The sequence below is a fragment of the Thalassophryne amazonica genome, chromosome 14 (assembly GCF_902500255.1).
Source record: "Thalassophryne amazonica chromosome 14, fThaAma1.1, whole genome shotgun sequence".
NCBI lineage: Eukaryota > Metazoa > Chordata > Actinopteri > Batrachoidiformes > Batrachoididae > Thalassophryne > Thalassophryne amazonica.
Window position 1 is genome coordinate 1686732 of NC_047116.1, and position 19283 is coordinate 1706014.

General features: G+C 42.9%; 1 protein-coding gene across 2 annotated transcripts in view; it reads left to right on the forward strand.

The window, feature by feature from the left end:
• The window catches only part of itprid2 (ITPR interacting domain containing 2), a 115076-nt gene that overhangs the window by 54622 nt on the left and 41171 nt on the right, over window positions 1–19283 (forward strand). Inside the window, exons 5-9 of one of the 2 annotated variants that reach the window (XM_034186303.1) lie at window positions 1661–1709; window positions 1802–1855; window positions 9905–9944; window positions 10029–10124; window positions 11184–11331. In XM_034186303.1, the coding sequence (XP_034042194.1) occupies window positions 1661–1709; window positions 1802–1855; window positions 9905–9944; window positions 10029–10124; window positions 11184–11331 (387 nt within the window). The remainder of the gene's footprint in view (window positions 1–1660; window positions 1710–1801; window positions 1856–9904; window positions 9945–10028; window positions 10125–11183; window positions 11332–19283) is intronic. The other variant, XM_034186304.1, reaches the window with a different exon arrangement.

Here is a 19283-nt window from a genome sequence, read left to right on the forward strand (position 1 = left end):
CAAAGTCCCCACTCTCATTTCCACCTTTCTAGTTTTCTTCTTCTCCTGCTGTTTGTGGAAACATTCTCCTCCTCTTATGTGGGGCATTTATTAAAATCAAATCAATCAGGACACTTATTATTTGGATGAGTAGGGGATACAATTAATTGTGTTAAATTTAATTGATCACATACAGTGTTGAAATCATCAGAATTAGGACTAAGCCAGTCTCAGTTTAAGTCTCCAATTAGTATAATTTAATTTGAATCAAGCTTAAATAAAAAAAATCCTTTAGTGACTGAAGTGCATTTGAGGTGGCAGAAGGAGGCCTATAACATCCCACATTTACATATAAACCCTTGCCAAGTTCAATCCTTAACAGTAAAAGTTCAAATGGTTTAGAAGGGAATTCAGCTTGTAACAAATTTACATGGAGGGATGAGTTAATATAAATGACAATCCCCCACCTTTAGCTGATCTGTCAGCATGATAGATTTGAAAACCATTTATGCAAACATCATTATCAGATACAGATTTGTTTAGCCAAGTTTCAGAAATAACAACTATATCTGCTCCTGTTGACTTCACCCAGATTCTAACTTGGTCAGTTTTAGGTAAAAGACTGAACAATGAGATGAATTATTTTAAGGCTAGATAAGAACTTAAAGTCAGATGGGGTTTGAACCTCTGGACCAGGGTTTGGTTGTTTGCATGACAGCGGGTTTGGTTTTTGTTTTCCTGGTGTTGTGACAGTTGGTTGTTAGTGTGGAGGTGGTTGTTGTCTTTTTTTTGGTGTTGTGACAGTCGGTTGTTTGCGTGGCGGTGGTTGTTGTCTTTTTTTTTTTTATCTGGTGTTGTGAGGGTCGGTTGTTTGTGTTGCAGTGATTATTGTCTTTATGTCAACTGTTGTGATGGTCGGTTGTTTGGGTGGCGGTGGTTGTTTGTTTTTTTTGGTGGTGGCGGTTGTTTGTTTGTGGATATTGTTTTTTTTTTTGGTGTTGTGACGGTCGGTTGTTTGCATGGCGGTGGTTCTTGTCTTTTTTTATCTGGTGTTGTGACGGTCGGTTGTTTGTGTTGTAGTGATTGCCTTTTTGTCTGGTGTTGTGATGGTCAGTTGTTTGGGTGGCGGTGGGTGTGGTTATTGTTTTTGTGGTGTTGTGATGGTCGGTTGTTTGGGTGCCGGTGGTTGTTTTTTTTGTCTGGTGTTGTGGCGGTTGGTTGTTTGTGTTGTGGAAATTGTTGTCTTTTTTTCTGGTGTTGTGACAGTTAGTTTGTTTACGTGGCGCTGGGTGTGGTTTTTGTTTGTTCCCAGTGTTGTGACGTGCGGTTGTTTTGCATTGCGGTGGCGGTGGTTTTTGGTTTTCCTGGTGTTGTGACGGTCGGTTGTTTGCGTTGCGGTGGCTGTGGTTTTTGTTTTTCCCGGTGTTGTGACGGTCGGTTGTTGCGTGGTGCTGGGTGTGGTTTTTGTTTTCCAGTGTTGTGACGGTCGTTGGGTTTGCGTGGTGCTGGGTGTGGTTGTTTGTTTTCCCCAGTGTTGTGACGGTCGGTTGTTTGCGTGGCGGTGGGTGTGGTTTTTGTTTTTCCCAGTGTTGGACGGTCGGGTTTGTTTGCGTGGCGGTGGGTGTGGTTTTGTTTTCCCAGTGTTTGTGACGGTCGGGTTGTTTGTGTGGGTTCTTCAGGAACTCCCCTCGAGCATCTCTGGATGATCAGACCTTCATCTCCCAATAGAGGTGAGACCGGTTACCTGTGTGTGATTTTTGACTCTGGTTCAGGATCAGGTTTTTGTGGTTAACCAGTGAATCTGGTCCTGGTGTGTGAACAGGAGCGCCGAGGACCGGCTGCAGCTTTGAGGATGACCTTTCACTGGGAGCTGAAGGTCAGTGCAGATACTCCACATTCAGTTCCTGAAGCCCAGAACCACGGCTGCAGCTTCAGAGAACCCATTAACTTTAGGACGTCCTCTCATGAGAAAGCCGCACAGTGACAGGAAGCACCGGAACCCGTTAGATGGCACGTGGCTGAGTTCATGGTGCTGTTTAGATTTTGATGGGACGAGCCTTTGTAACCTGACAGAAAGTGGAGACTGTGAAAATACGGTTTCCCTGAAGTCATTCGCCATGCAGAGCTCCGCCGCATACTCTGCTGTGTTGTTTTTAAAGATAAGTCAACAGTGGCACAGGTGTGACACGCACACTCACGAACACACACACACACACACACACTCACGAACACATGCACACCTGTGTGGAATGTGTCATGCAAACACACACAAGAGCGGCTTCTGAAAAGCCAGAGCTCATGTTTAGGATCAGACCAACAACATCTTGACTTTAGCCTCCCATTAACAACCTTATGGACTGAGCTTCACTGAGTGACACCTTTACCCCGATCCTGACCCTGAGCTGGACCCTAACCCTGAAGTTGTCATGCAAAGAGGATCAAGTCTCAGCAGCAGAAGACCCAGCTGTCAATCATCGGACAGACCAATGGAAGCGGCTCCAGTCCTCCAGGCTCTGCCCCTCTTGTTTCAACAAATGGCAGTGGTAACATTAATTACAGCAATAAAAACGATTTCCATCATTTAATCAATCAATCAATCAATCAATCAATTTTATTTATATAGCGCCAAATCACAACAAACAGTTGCCCCAAGGTGCTTTATATTGTAAGGCAAGGCCATACAATAATTATGTAAAACCCCAACGGTCAAAACGACCCCCTGTGAGCAAGCACTTGGCTACAGTGGGAAGGAAAAACTCCCTTTTAACAGGAAGAAACCTCCAGCAGAACCAGGCTCAGGGAGGGGCAGTCTTCTGCTGGGACTGGTTGGGGCTGAGGGAGAGAATCAGGAAAAAGACATGCTGTGGAGGGGAGCAGAGATCAATCAATCAATTTTTTTATATAGCGCCTAATCACTAATGATTAAATGCAGAGTGGTGCATACAGAGCAAAAAGAGAAAGAAACACTCAGTGCATCATGGGAACCCCCCAGCAGTCTACGTCTATAGCAGCATAACTAAGGGATGGTTCAGGGTCACCTGATCCAGCCCTAACTATAAGCTTTAGCAAAAAGAAAAGTTTTAAGCCTAATCTTAAAAGTAGAGAGGGTGTCTGTCTCCCTGATCTGAATTGGGAGCTGGTTCCACAGGAGAGGAGCCTGAAAGCTGAAGGCTCTGCCTCCCATTCTACTCTTACAAACCCTAGGAACTACAAGTAAGCCTGCAGTCTGAGAGCGAAGCGCTCTATTGGGGTGATATGGTACTATGAGGTCCCTAAGATAAGATGGGACCTGATTATTCAAAACCTTATAAGTAAGAAGAAGAATTTTAAATTCTATTCTAAAATTAACAGGAAGCCAATGAAGAGAGGCCAATATGGGTGAGATATGCTCTCTCCTTCTAGTCCCCGTCAGTACTCTAGCTGCAGCATTTTGAATTAACTGAAGGCTTTTCAGGGAACTTTTAGGACAACCTGATAATAATGAATTACAATAGTCCAGCCTAGAGGAAATAAATGCATGAATTAGTTTTTCAGCATCACTCTGAGACAAGACCTTTCTAATTTTAGAGATATTGCGCAAATGCAAAAAAGCAGTCCTACATATTTATTTAATATGCGCATTGAATGACATATCCTGATCAAAAATGACTCCAAGATTTCTCACAGTATTACTAGAGGTCAGGGTAATGCCATCCAGAGTAAGGATCTGGTTAGACACCATGTTTCTAAGTTTTGTGGGGCCAAGTACAATAACTTCAGTTTTATCTGAATTTAAAAGCAGGAAATTAGAGGTCATCCATGTCTTTATGTCTGTAAGACAATCCTGCAATTTAGCTAATTGGTGTGTGTCCTCTGGCTTCATGGATAGATAAAGCTGAGTATCATCTGCGTCAGTGATTCTCAACCGGGGTGCCGTGATCGATCGTCAGGGGTGCCGTGGGCAATTATCAAATATCACCATTATCGGGTGTATGTGCTGTAATAGTGTGGCAGATGGTGTAATGCTCTTTTATTCCAGTAGATGGCAGCAAAGCGTGCAGTAGCGCTGAGCTGTGTGCCGACAAGGAGGCGTGATCACCATTTTAAATCCAGGCAAGTTAGTGATTTGTGTGCATAGAAGTTCACTTAGTCTCGTCCAGAAACAGGTGGGATATGTCGGAAAGCTGCGCATGTTGGCAAAGTCACAAACGGAGGAACAAGGGAGACAATATTTCCTTCCATAAGTAAGTGGTTTTGGTTATTGTTGTCACTTTGTCCGTGATATTTGGATGATAAACAGTTGTATGTTTCCTGCCGTACCTGTGTCGCCCGATGACACGGATCATTAATTTCACTTATGTCTAGTTGATATTTTCCACTGCTAGACCAATGTCTAGTTAAAATTCTTGTCGTTAGTGACTAAAAATTGTTCGACAAGACTGGGGAGTTTTTTTTTTTTTTTTTTTTTTGCACCTTAAAATAATGAGATTAATGACCTGCGCTGTGCTGCCACACACACAGTGATGTGCACACACACACCGCTGACTTCATGAATGAAACTCGGTCAATAAAGGATAATTGTGTAAAAATATAATATATATAAATGTATTTTAATGGTTTTAGGAGCCGCGCTGCGTTGAACAGCAGCACCTCAGCCGAGCAGCGGAGCTTATCAGCACAGATCTGTGTAACTTTCAGCACTAATATTTGAGAATGTGTGAGTGTCAGAGTAAGTTTAATACTTTCCTGACATAATTTAATGTAATTTAATTTTACTGGCTCGATATCCTGGACAAAATGGCATTTTAACACGTATTTTGTGAGCATTTTTCTGAGTGTGTTCAGTCGCGAATCTCCATTGAAAATGCATTAACATCCGGGTACTTCACCAATATTTTGCCCGGTTAGGAGACGTCATGTCGCTGTCCATGAAGGGATGTTTTCGTTTAGTGTGCAGCAATGGGACTGCGCTCTCTAGTTCTTATATACAGCTCTATGACTATAGTCATATCTGTACCGCACGTGGGTGCCGCGGCTCAAAAAAGGTTGAAAATCACTGATCTGCGTAACAATGAAAATTTAAGCAATGCTGTCTAATAATACTGCCCAAGGGAAGCATGTATAAAGTGAATAAAATTGGTCCTAGCACAGAACCTTGTGGAACTCCATAATTAACCTTAGTCTGTGAAGAAGATTCCCCATTTACATGAACAAATGGTAATCTATTAGATAAATATGATTCAAACCACCGCAGCGCAGTGCCTTTAATACCTATGGCATGCTCTAATCTCTGTAATAAAATTTTATGGTCAACAGTATCAAAAGCAGTACTGAGGTCTAACAGAACAAGCACAGAGATGAGTCCACTGTCTGAGGCCATAAGAAGATCATTTGTAACCTTCACTAATGCTGTTTCTGTACTATGATGAATTCTAAAACCTGACTGAAACTCTTCAAATAGACCATTCCTCTGCAGATGATCAGTTAGCTGTTTTACAACTACCCTTTCAAGAATTTTTGAGAGAAAAGGAAGGTTGGAGATTGGCCTATAATTAGCTAAGACAGCTGGGTCAAGTGATGGCTTTTTAAGTAATGGTTTAATTACTGTCACCTTAAAAGCCTGTGGTACACAGCCAACTAATAAAGACAGATTGGTCATATTTAAGATCGAAGCATTAATTAATGATAGGGCTTCCTTGAGCAGCCTGGTAGGAATGGGGTCTAATAGACATGTTGATGGTTTGGAGGAAGTAACTAATGAAAATAACTCCGACAGAACAATCAGAGAGAAAGAGTCTAACCAAATACTGGCATCACTGAAAGCAGCCAAAGATAACGATATGTCTTTGGGATGGTTATGAGTAATTTTTTCTCTAATAGTTAAAATTTTATTAGCAAAGAAAGTCATGAAGTCATTACTAGTTAAAGTTAAAGGAATACTCTGCTCAATAGAGCTCTGACTCTTTGTCAGCCTGGCTACAGTGCTGAAAAGAAACCTGGGGTTGTTCTTATTTTCTTCAATTAGTGATGAGTAGAAAGATGTCCTAGCTTTACGGAGGGCTTTTTTATAGAGCAACAGACTCTTTTTCCAGGCTAAGTGAAGATCTTCTAAATTAGTGAGACGCCATTTCCTCTCCAATTTACGTGTTATCTGCTTTAAGCTGCGAGTTTGAGTTATACCACGGAGTCAGGCACTTCTGATTTAAGGCTCTCTTTTTCAGAGGAGCTACAGCATCCAAAGTTGTCCTCAATGAGGATATAAAACTATTGACGAGATAATCTATCTCTCTCACAGAGTTTAGGTAGCTACTCTGTACTGTGTTGGTATATGGCATTGGAGAACGTAAAGAAGGAATCATATCCTTAAACCTAGTTACAGCGCTTTCTGAAAGACTTCTACTGTAATGAAACTTATTCCCCACTGCTGGGTAGTCCATCAGAGTAAATGTACATGTTATTAAGAAATGATCAGAGAGAAGGGGGTTTTCAGGGAATACTGTTAAGTCTTCAATTTCTATACCATAAGTCAAAACAAGATCTAAGGTATGATTAAAGTGGTGGGTGGACTCATTTACATTTTGAGCAAAGCCAATCGAGTCTAACAATAGATTAAACGCAGTGTTGAGGCTGTCATTCTCAGCATCTATGTGGATGTTAAAATCGCCCACTGTAATTATCTTATCTGAGCTAAGCACTAAGTCAGACAAAAGGTCCGAAAACTCACAGAGAAACTCACAGTAACGATCAGGTGGACGATAGATAACAACAAATAAAACTGGTTTTTGGGACTTCCAATTTGGATGGACAAGACTAAGAGTCAAGCTTTCAAATGAATTAAAGGTCTGTCTGGGTTTTGGATTAATTAATAAGCTGGAGTGGAAGATTGCTGCTAATCCTCCGCCTCGGCCCGTGCTGCGAGCGTTCTGGCAGTTAGTGTGACTCGGGGGTGTTGACTCATTTAAACTAACATATTCATCCTGCTGTAACCAGGTTTCTGTAAGGCAGAATAAATCAATATGTTGATCAATTATTATATCATTTACTAACAGGGACTTAGAAGAGAGAGACCTAATGTTTAATAGACCACATTTAACTGTTTTAGTCTGTGGTGCAGTTGAAGGTGCTATATTATTTTTTCTTTTTGAATTTTTATGTTAAATAGATTTTTGCTGGTTATTGGTGGTCTGGGAGCAGGCACCGTCTCTACGGGGATGGGGTAATGAGGGGATGGCAGGGGGAGAGAAGCTGCAGAGAGGTGTGTAAGACTACAACTCTGCTTCCTGGTCCCAACCCTGGATAGTCACGGTTTGGAGGATTTAAGAAAATTGGCCAGATTTCTAGAAATGAGAGCTGCTCCATCCAAAGTGGGATGGATGCCGTCTCTCGTAACAAGACCAGGTTTTCCCCAGAAGCTTTGCCAATTATCTATGAAGCCCACCTCATTTTTTGGACACCACTCAGACAGCCAGCAATTCAAGGAGAACATGCAGCTAAACATGTCACTCCCGGTCCAATTGGGGAGGGGCCCAGAGAAAACTACAGAGTCCAACATTGTTTTTGCAAAGTTACACACCGATTCAATATTAATTTTAGTGACCTCCGATTGGCGTAACCGGGTGTCATTACTGCCGACGTGAATTACAATCTTACCAAATTTACGCTTAGCCTTAGCCAGCAGTTTCAAATTTCCTTCAATGTCGCCTGCTCTGGCCCCCGGAAGACAATTGACTATGGTTGCTGGTGTCGCTAACTTCACATTTCGCAAAACAGAGTCGCCAATAACCAGAGTTTGATCCTCGGCGGGTGTGTCGCCGAGTGGGGAAAAATGGTTAGAGATGTGAACGGGTTGGTGGTGTACACGGGCCTTCTGTTTAGGACTACGCTTCCTCCTCACAGTCACCCAGTCGGCCTGCTTTCCCGGCTGCTCGGGATCTGCCGGAGGGGAACTAACGGCGGCTAAGCTACCTTGGTCTGCACCGACTACAGGGGCCTGGCTAGCTGTAGGATTTTCCAAGGTGCGGAGCCGAGTCTCCAATTCGCCCAGCCTGGCCTCCAAAGCTACGAATAAGCTACACTTATTACAAGAACCATTACTGCTAAAGGAGGCCGAGGAATAACTAAACATTTCACACCCAGAGCAGAAAAGTGCTGGAGAGACAGGAGAAGCCGCCATTCTAAACCGGCTAAGAGCTAGTAGCTGTGCTAAGCTAGCGGATTCCTAAAAACACGCAAAGTGAATAATGTGTAAATAATTTAGAGGTGATTCAGCAGAGGGAGTGCTTTAGTTAAGGCACGTAAAGATTACACTGGGAAACAAATCGTTATCTAGTTAACTAGATCAATCTAACTGCGCAGATTAAACAGCTAACAGATACAGCAAAACACTGCTGTGCTCCGGAACAGGAAGTGATACAATACCGCAGTGAGAGCCAACCAATCATGCATCAAAGCATATGCTCAATCAGATGTGATCAAATGTCAGGAGTGATCAATAACTGACAGAATCAACACGACTACTGTCTGGGTGTCAGCCTTGGACTCTAACCTGTGTCCTAAGGTGAGCACTGGATGTCTTTGGTCCCAGGTCTGTGTGGAGGATCTTTGGGTCCAATGAACCGTTACTTAGTGAGACTCGGATGAGGAGGATCACTGACACTGAGGGACATTTAGTCCATTTGGTGAGTTTCTGTGGACGTGATCCAAGACACAGGAGTCTCAGGGTTCAGGACCCCAGAAACTGGATGCTCAAATTTCTCCTGGTTACAGCAGATCATTGGATGGAGGTGGAGGTGGGTGGTTACAACCCAGGACACAAGGCAGATCTGTGTTTAGGATCGAGTTGGGTCGTGCAGCGTCATGATGACGCCACGTGGAAGCAACCCAGTGCTGAGACGATGTAGCTCAACGCCACAACAGCGTGAGGGACGCAGAGGACGAAGTGAATCAGATGGCAAAAATTAAACATGTTTAATTTTTTAATTTTAAACATGTTTAATTTTTTTTCTGCGTCGAGCACAGGATGCAGAAAGGAAGTAGTTTCAACGCAAGTCAGGGCAACGCGACGGTACTCAACATGACTGGAAGCCACACCCTCACAATACAACATTACCTGTTGCCAATTTATGATTCCTGCTGTGTTCCATTGTTCCTGAAGTATAAATCACACAGGATTTTTATAGCGTGTACACAATGCAGTAAAACTACACGCTCAAAAAGAGCACAGAAAAAAAGCTGACTGCTGCTGCTCCTCGCTCTTAAATTCTCTCACAACTGTTTTTAAATAAAGTCCATAAAAGTCCTACTCACATACTGATTGCCAGAGACAGGACATGTCCACATCCAGTAAAAAGTCCGGACATCTCCAGTCCACTCACGGACGATTCGTTCACGCGTACTTGTGAACAATTAAATGGAAAAAAAGAAAAGCTGTCTGTCTGGTGCAGCTCCTCACTCTCCCCTCAAACTCTCTCATCACTGTGTTAAATAAAAGGACAAAAAAGGACATAAGTCCTGCTCACAGACTGATTGCCAGAGACAGGACATGTCCACATCAAGTATAACTCCAGACATCTCCACATTTACACACGGACGGTTTGTTCATGCGTACATGCAGCACACGGTCAAAGGAAGAAAAACTATAACAGAACTCAGAGCACAGACCTGCAGCTCAGCACAAGAACAAATATAAATAAAGTAGAAGAAGAGTCAGAGTGCACAGTCTGTCTGCAGACAAACTGTGCACTCTGACTCCTCTCTGCAGAGAAGGACGTGCAGGGTGCATCCTCACCTCCTCTCTGCCCCCCCGCTGCGCACCCCTGACACAGACATTCCTGCATCGTAATGACGCCACACGACGCAGCTCGAAGCAGCCCCGGTGTGAAAGGGGCTTTAGTGGAAACTTTTCAGAATCTCTACAGTTTGAATGTTTGTTTGTTTTTGTCTGCAGCCAACCACCTTCAGTCCAGTCACCGTGAAGCTGAACCTGGGTGAGTTTTTGCTCCGGTCTGGGTGCTGATGGGCGCCGGTGAAGACGTGCGATGACATGTTGGTCTGTTTGTATGTCTCCTCAGTTTTGGCTCCCAGGTGGATCACAAGAGGACTCAGTACAGAGACAGTCGGCAGCATATGAACTCCACTGGATCAGGGAAGAGCAGCACTGTGTCCAGGTCGGTCCTGGAGTCCTGCACCCTGCTGCGGCCAGACGCGGTTTCTTCTTTTTTTAAAAGATGTCATCAGGCACATATTCAAGCGTCCATTACTTAGAAGAAAGATATTTGAAGACGATGACTAAAATAAATCTCTCATGTGAGGGCTGATCTCAGGGTTCTGTTCAGCTGACTCTGTTGGTCGTCTCATCAGGCGGACCTGGATCAACAGCTGCTACTGGTCACCCCAAAAATCAGGTTAAAAACTGAAGGTGACAGTGCCCCCTAGGCTCTGGAACAACCTGCCTGGCACATGTGCGGGATCCATCAAGGGTTTTAAAAACACGCCTTTTCTTCCTGGTTTTTAATCAAGTTTAAATGGGCATCTGGCAAAATTTAAATTTTAATTAATTTCATTCTGTTTTGTTTCATTTTATAGCACTGCTGTGTATTTTAGTAGTTTTTTTTATTGTAATTGCTGCATTTTATTGATTATCTTGTTTTTAATGTGTACAGCACTTTGGTCGATACCCGGCTGGTTTAAATGTGCTCTGTAAATAAAGTTTGAGTTGAGTTGAACAGCTTTACCAAATTAAACCAGTCAGTCTAAATCAGCTCAAGGTTATTGAAGATCAATAGACTTTACAGTCTGCTGACTCCAGGTTCTTAATTAGGACCTTCTAATGTTTCTCTCCTTCCTTTAAGCAACTCACTTTTAAATTGTAAGTTTTCTGTATATTCATCATGTGAAACAAAGTATTTGTTTGAAAAGGCTTTTCACAAAAAAGATGGGAGGAAGGAGCCGGCAGGTGTCGGTCCGAGCCGGCGCGTGTCGGTGCAGATGGTTTTCTGGTTCTGATTTGCGTTGTGTGAATCCTGAAGTCAACTTGTATCCTTACATTTCCATGAATGGGAGCTGGTGGCTCCATAAGGGATTCAGTTGCTGTTGAACTTCATGTTAAAGTCCAAGGTCCCAGCAGGCATAAAGGTGTTGACAGCCTGGCACATTATTCTGATGGCAGGTGTGAGTGAGTTGATGCCACACCTCAGTCTGACTGACTGCAGTCTGTGTGTCCACAGTGTTTCCGAGCTGCTGGACTTGTACGAGGAGGATCCAGAGGAAATCCTCCTAAATCTTGGTTTTGGTCAGGAAGAACCCCACCTAGCGTCTAAGATTCCTTCCCGCTTCTTCAACAGCTCATCGTCTGCGCGGGGAATCGACATCAAGGTAGAGATGTGTCCAGGATGGTGTGAAGTGTTTTTAATGAATGTTTCATTTCATTGCTTTTCTTTTGTCTTCACCTTCAGGATGTGATTTTGACCATTAGAGTCTTGGCCTCGGGCATTTCACGGGACATACAAGTTAAAATGCCTTCAATAAATGGAATTCTGATCAGTTACTTTGGTTGCTATGATGACAAGGTTTCACCAAGGCGCATTTAGGCCGCTTGAAGCCAACGGTTCTAGATAAGCTCAGATGCATTCTGAGCATCCGGAACAGTAATTTTAATGTTTTGAGAAGACCATAAAGTGGGACACCATTTGACTTATACAATTTGAAACTGTGGATGTAAGGACTTTATTCTGAGAATAGCCAGCATTGATTTTATTAACATTCTGGTGTAAATAAGGTATCACCACATGTGTAGAACTCAAAAAGAATGATAGGTTGAGTTCTCATTAAAAAAAAACAACTGCAATGTGGTAAAATGTATTCATAAATATGAAAGAACAGGCTCTTAATAATTATTAACTATCACATACTGTATTTTTTTTTCTCAAGATTTGTTTTTGCATAAGTTTGAACAAACAACAGATCATAAGTTTAGGATAAATTACTTATGAATTTAATTTTCAAAGTGGCACTAATGACAACACTCATACTGAACATAATTTCGCTTGTATAGACTGATTTGGAGATCAAGCATAATTGCAGATGGGCTTTCTGAGGGTCCCAGCAGTGGTGGGCACAGATAACCAAAAAATTAACTTCGATAACAGATAATCAGATAACTGAAAAGTTATCTTTGATAAGATTAAACCGATAAACCACCCAAAAATGTATCGTAAGTTACAGATAACCGATAAATTCCAGTGTCGTCTCTGGTACATTTGCAACTACTAACAAGCTGAATTTGAGTTTTAACACCACGATCGCTTTTGGAAGCGACAAAAGACTCAATGAGGCAGCATTTCTTTGATTTGTGTCGATTTGACAACACTGCCATCTACTGGTGCCCAGACGCTTAGCACTTAGGGCAAATACTGCCATGAACACCACTGGCCAGTAGATGGCAGTAGAGGCCTTGAAATCTTTACAAAACAAAATCCCAGATAATCCGTGTCTGCTACATTTAAGATGCGTGAATTAACAAACGCAAACACAATAACGTCTATAAACCCAGAGAATATATTCACGAGAGTTTTAGGTACTAGAGTTTAATGCTGCTGTCCGTGGAGCCTGAACAGAGTGTCTGAAATGCATTTGTCCTGTCGTGAACACCCTGTCCTACCCATAATGCACTGCTGGGCTCAACATGTGCTCACAAAACCTTAAAAATTAGCACATTATTTTAAAACTAAAACATATATCTGATATTTTCACTTTATAAAACTTCAGACATGACAGTAATTTTAAATAACTTGTCCAAAATTAGTTTTGTTAAAATTTGAACCATAAGTTAAAAATGTATGCCTCTGGATGACTTGAGTGATATTGCCAGCATATCAGTATGGTGTTAAAGGAAATGTTTTTTTTTTTTTGTTTTTTTTGTGACTAGTTCTCATTTACCTGCAGAGGTAGAGTGGTTTTTCCTGGAAGTATCTCTCTACTGTTTGCCGAGGGTAGAACTATATACATCTGTTAGGAAACTTTTAACAAGTAGGTCTTAACTGATTTTAAAAATGTTTGCTGTTGTTCAGCTGGGTTTACTGCGTTATCGGTCTAAAAGTTATTGGAGGACAATTCATCAGAAGATAATTAGTCCGATAATGGTTTTTAAAGTTATCTAAAAAGATAATCCGATAAAGAGAATATTATCTTTGATAATTATCTGTTATCGGATTATCGGAAGTGTACCCACCACTGGGTCCCAGATAGCTTTTCTGATTTCCTTTTCTAAGTTTCAGAATTTAGTAAATTAGCATATGGTCCATTGATACTTATGTGTAGACACTAGTCCCTTGAGGCAAATATTTTTGGTTTCAAATCTGGGCAAATGCAGTCCCAGAAAATTCTGAATGTGACAAACAAGAAACAGGTGTTGTAAACAAGTCAGTGCTGCTAAAAATACAAACTTACAGAAACAAAGATACTATTCTGACATGGTTTGCACATAAGACTGGCATAGCATGTTTCAAGTACACACATATATGTCAGAAGGTGGGGGGGGACATACCATATTCTGTCCCCCCTGGTTGAAAAGGTGGGGGGGGACATATCCCCCCTATCCCCCACCAAATTGTGCCCATGGGTTTACATTAACGGTGGCCATGTGGCACTCTTGCAGCAGCATGGTGTTACTGCGGCACTCGCATGTTCTGCTGCTGCTTCTTGCTAAAAAATCTATCTGCTTTATGAATAATTCACATACAACATCATGACTTCTCCTGGAAAGTTTTGTAAGATGACATTTTCTTTCTTTATTTTTTTGTGTTTAAATTGACGTGGACCACCAGAAAATGCTCCCTCGCCACCAAATTCAGCGTCTTCATGATCTATGGGGACAAAACAGGAGCATCCATCCCTGAAAGCTCATTTTGTTTCCTTAACTAATTTTTTATTTTTTAAACAATATAAATACAAAACCAAAATTATGCACCATGTGCTTCAAGCACAGTAACAAAAAGAAAAATAAAACAAACCACTGCCTGATACCGTAGATCAACATATTTTGCTCGACGGGTTGGAGAATTTTTTTGGGATTACTGGAAGTGCCCTTGCCTGGTTGACGTCATATCTGTCTCAGTGTGTCTTGTATAATGAATGGCACTACCTCTGACCTTGGTGACATGAGATTGGGGGTTCCACAGGGATCCGTGTTTGGCCCCTTGCTTTTCTCCCTGTATGTGGCACCCCTTGGGCATATACTGTGAAGTTTTGGGATTGCCTTTCATTGTTACACTGATGATACTCAGTTGTACATGCCAATAACTGTGGGAAATCTCATTCCCATAAAATCCCTGGAGGACTGTCTTCTATCAGTGAGAAGTTGAATCAGAATCAGAAAAGTTTTATTGCCATATGAGTGAACAAGTTCACAACATTAGGAAATTGCTGCGGTACTTGGTGCTAAATTAAAAAAGAGTAGTAAAACAAGTAATATATAATAAAACTTAACACTATAGCAATGTTACAATCTACAGAATGTATGAGCTAAGATAAATAAATGGTGATGATAAATGGTGATAGCAACAATGTAGAGTTCTAAAAGTTCTTGTTGATGAGGCTAACAGCAGAGGGGGAAAAAACTTTTCTTATGGCGGGAGGTTCCGAAGGGACCGTAGCCTCCTGCCTGAGGGGAGGAGGTCAAAAAGGCTATATCCAGGGTGAGAAGGATCGGCTCTGATCCGACGTGAGCGCCACAGTGTCCTGGAGGTGTACAGGTTCGTTGAAGAGATGGAAGGTTGGAGCCAGTCACCTTCTCGGCAGAGCGTACAATGCGCTGTAGTCTCTGTATGTCCCTGGTGGTGCCTCCAGCACACCATACGGTGATGGAGGTGGTGAGGATGGACTCGATGGCAGTGTAAAACTGCACCATAATCCTTGCTGGCAGGTTGAATTTCTTCAACTGCCGCAGGAAGTACATCCTCTGCTGGGCCTTCTTGACAACAGAAGTAATAGTGGACTCCCACCCGAGGTCCTGGGTTAGAGTGATTCCTAGGAAACAGAAGGTGTCCACTATGGTGATGGGGGTGTCTGCCAGGGTAGGATGGGGAGAGGGCTGTGTTCTTCCTATAGTCCACAATAATCTCCACTGTCTTCTCGATGTTCAGCACCAAGTTGTTATAGCTGCACCAGGACACCAGTCGTTCGACCTCCAGCCTATAGGCGGACTCATCCCCATCAGAGATGAGTCTGATAAGGGTGGTGTCATCTGCAAACTTGATAAGCTTGACAGACTGGTGATCAGAGGTAGAGCAGTTGGTGTACAGGGAGAAAAGCAGAGGAGAGAGGACACAGCCCTGAGGAGTACCAATACTGGTGGTCCGGGAGTCTGAGACATTCTTCCCCAGCCTCACATGCTGCTTCCTATCCTTCAGGAAGTTGGCAATCCACCTGCAGGTAGAATCAGGCATGTTCATCTGGGAAAGCTTAGCCTGGAGAAGATCTGGGAGGATGGTATTGAAGGCAGAGCTGAAGTCCACAAACAGGATCCTAGTGTAGGTTCCCGGGGAGTCCAGATGCTGCAGAACGAAGTGCAAAGCCAGATTGATGGCGTCATCCACAGACCTATTGGCTCTGTAAGCAAACTGCAAGGGGTCCAAGAGGGAGACCGTGAGAGATTTGAGGTGGAACAGAACCAGACGCTCACATGATTTCATGACTACAGAAGTCAGTGCCATCGGTCTGTAGTCATTGAGTCCAGTGTTCCTCGGTTTCTTGGAAACAGGAATAATGATGGAGGTTTTGAAACAGTCAGGCATGTGGCAAGCCTCCACTGAGGAGTTGAATATGTCTGTAAACACTGGGGCAAGCTCATTAGCACAGTGTGTCAGAGTGGCAGGTGAGACACCGCTGGCCCAGGAGCTTTGCGAGCTTTTACATTCCTAAACTGCTTTCCGCATCTCATCTTCATAAATATGCAGAGCTGTGAGGGCAGGGAGAGAGGAGGGAGGCTCTGGGGTGGAAGTCCTTGATATTGTGGGTTCCACTAAAGTGTGGTGGGTGGGGGAGGTGGGAGAGTGAATGTCCATGCTGGATGTGTTGCTAGGTATGTTGCTGGGACTGGAGGGAGGTGTGAGGGCTGTTAACCTGGCCATCAAAACGACAATAGAACTCGTTCAGTCTGTTTGCAGTTTGAAGGTTGTCTGTGAAGTGGGGGGTTTTAGGCTTGTAATTGGTAATCTGCCTAAAACTTTTCCACACCGAGGCTGCATCATTCTCTGAGATCTGCTGCTGGATGTTCTCAGAGTAGTGTGATCTAGCAATGCCCATTTCCTTGCTAAACCTGTACTTGGCCTCTTTGTAGCAATCTTTGTCCCCACTTTTAAAAGCCTCTGTGGATGTCTAGGGTGTCTAGTAACTTCCTACTTTTAAAGTTTGATAAGACTTAAATGATGGTTCTTGGTCCAGCGAGACATCGGCATCAGTCTGACCAGCTGACGCTCAGCCTGGGTTCCTGTGTCATACATCATACGGACAAAATGAGGAACCTTGGGGTAATTTTTGATCCCACGTTGTCTTTTGACCTCCACATCAGGGATGTTACTAGGACTGCTTTTTTCCATCTGCGAAATATAGTGAGGATCCGCCCCATCCTGTCCTGGCTGATGCTGAGACCCTGATTCATGCTTTTGTTTCTTCTAGACTAGATTATTGCAATGTTCTATTTTCAGGGTTACCGCAGTCCAAAATCAGGGGTCTTCAGCTGGTTCAGAATGCTGCAGCCAGACTTCTGACACGTAGCAGAAGGTCTGAACATATCACACCCATTTTGGCGTCTTTGCACTGGCTCCCTGTCTCTGTGAGAGCAGATTTTAAGGTTTTGCTATTGACTTATAAAGTGTTCACGGACTGGCGCCATCTTATTTGGCTGATCTGGTGGAACTCTACGTGCCGGCCCGGGCTTTGCGGTTGCAGGATGTGGGACTTCTCTGTGTTCCCAGGGTGAAGAAGAAGTCAGCAGGTCAGAGAGCCTTTTCGTATCGTGCACCCAGCCTGTGGAACAGTCTTCCTGCGACCGTGAGGCAGTCTGAGTCTGTGGACATTTTAAGTCAAGACTCAAAACCTATTTTTATTCTCTTTCTTATGGATAGTTTTTACTTTATCTGTTTTATTATTTTACTTCTGTTTTTAATTATGTATTTGAAAAATTTTTTAATTAATTTTTAATTATTTAAATTTTATGTTGAATTGTTTTATGTAAGGTGCCTTGAGATGGCTTTTGCTGTGATTTGGCACATTATAAGCTAATTAAATTGAAATTGCCTTAAAAGTCTCTGATATAATTAAGCAGTCCTAGACCCAGTCCTCTTCTGCTCATATCCCTCCAACAAATGAAATAAAAGGCTTCCAAATGTCTTCAAATTCTTGCTCTTTGTCCTTTAACATATATGTAATTTTTTTCCACTGGGGGAGTCGGTGTCATTTGTCATAGCCATTGGTCCAATTTTGGTCAGTTCAGTTTAATTTATTTTCATTTACATAGCGCCAAATCACAACAAAGTTGCCTCAAGGCACTTCACACAAGGAAGGTCTAACCTTACTAACTCCCAGAGTAAGAACACAGGTGACAGTGGTAAGAAAAAAAACTCTGATTTGAGGAAGAAACCTCAAGCAGACCAGACTCAGAGGGGTGACCCTCTGCTTGGGTCATTCTAACAGTTACAAGGTTTTGCAAAGTTTAACAATGCTAAAGAAACAGAAAATAGAAATTCAAACAACATAATAATATAAAGAAGATGACAAGTCCACACAGGTGTCAGCACCACAGATGGGAGTCGTTCACGCCATCATTGGGCCTGTTCCCACGAAAGCATCACCTTCACATGAAGACCGCAGCATGCAGCACCCACCTCAGGTCTTCCACGTCACAGTCCGTCCATCCTTCGTACCTCGGACAGAGAGAAAAAGAAAGGAACAGTCGGCCAGAACAAACTAGACCTAAGGTATAATTCATCAGCAGTAAATCAACAGGAAAACGGAACTTGCTAAGGTGATCGCAGGCCGCAAGCCCTAAGCTTCACTCACAGACCCAAAATTTTGATAAAGTTGAGGCCAAGACCTGTTCTGTTACAAATAAAATGAATTTAAAAAGATGGGAAGCATAGTTTCACACTTTGTCAGTATGCTAGCCATACGAAAGGGAAAATAAGTGTCTTAATTTTGGACTTGAAAGTCTCTACAGAATCTGTTTTATTGATGCAGGGAGATCATTCTGCAGAACAGGGGCACGATAAGAGAAAGCTCTGTGACCCACAGACTTTTTATTCACCCTAGAGACACAAAGTAGTCCTGCACCCTGAGAACACAGAGCTCAGGCTGGTACGTAAGGTTTAATTAGGTCAGCTAGGTAGGGAGGTGCCAGTCCATGAACAATTTTAAGGTTAGTAACAGAACCTTAAAATCTGATCTCACTGGGACAGGAAGCCAGTGAAAAGACGCCAAAAATGGGTGTAATGTGGTCAAACTTTCTGCTTCCTGTCAGAGTCTGGCAGCAACATTTTGAACCAGTTGGAGACCCCTAATGGTAAATGGACTGCATTTATATAGCGCTTTTCCATCTGCATCAGACGCTCAAAGCGCTTGTACAATTATGCCTCACATTCACCCGATGTCAGGGTGCTGCCATACAAGGCGTTCATTACACACCGGGAGCAATAGGGGATTAAAGACCTTGCCCGCGGGTCCTTAGCAATTTTCCAGTCAGGCGGGGATTTGAACCAAGGATCTTCTGGTCTGAAGCCCAACACCTTAACCACTAAACCATCACCTTCTCTAAAGCTGGACTGCGGTAAACCAGAAAATAGAACATTGCAGTAGTCCAATCTAGAAGAGATAAACACATGGATCAGGGTCTCAGCATCAGCCATAGACAGGATGGGATGAATCTTTGCTATATTTCACAGGTGGAAGAAAGCAGTCCTCATAATATCTCGAATGTGGAGGTCAAAGGACAATGTCAGATCAAAAATTACCCCAAGGTTCCTCACGTTGTCAGTGTGCCTAGGCTGAGTGTTAACTGATCAAATTGATGCCGATGTCTCACTGGACCAAGAACCATCATTTCAGTCTTATCAGAGTTTAAAAGTAGGAAGTTTCTAGACATCCAGCTTCTCACTGATACAAGACAATCTTCTAAGGATTTTATGTGAACAAGATTAGCAGCAGTTATCGGCATGTATAACTGAGTATCATCAGCATAGCAGTGAAAGGTAATCCCAAAATGTCGCAATATGTGCCCAAGGGGTGCTATATAAAGGGAGAAAAGCAGGGGGCCTAAGACTGACCCCTGTGGA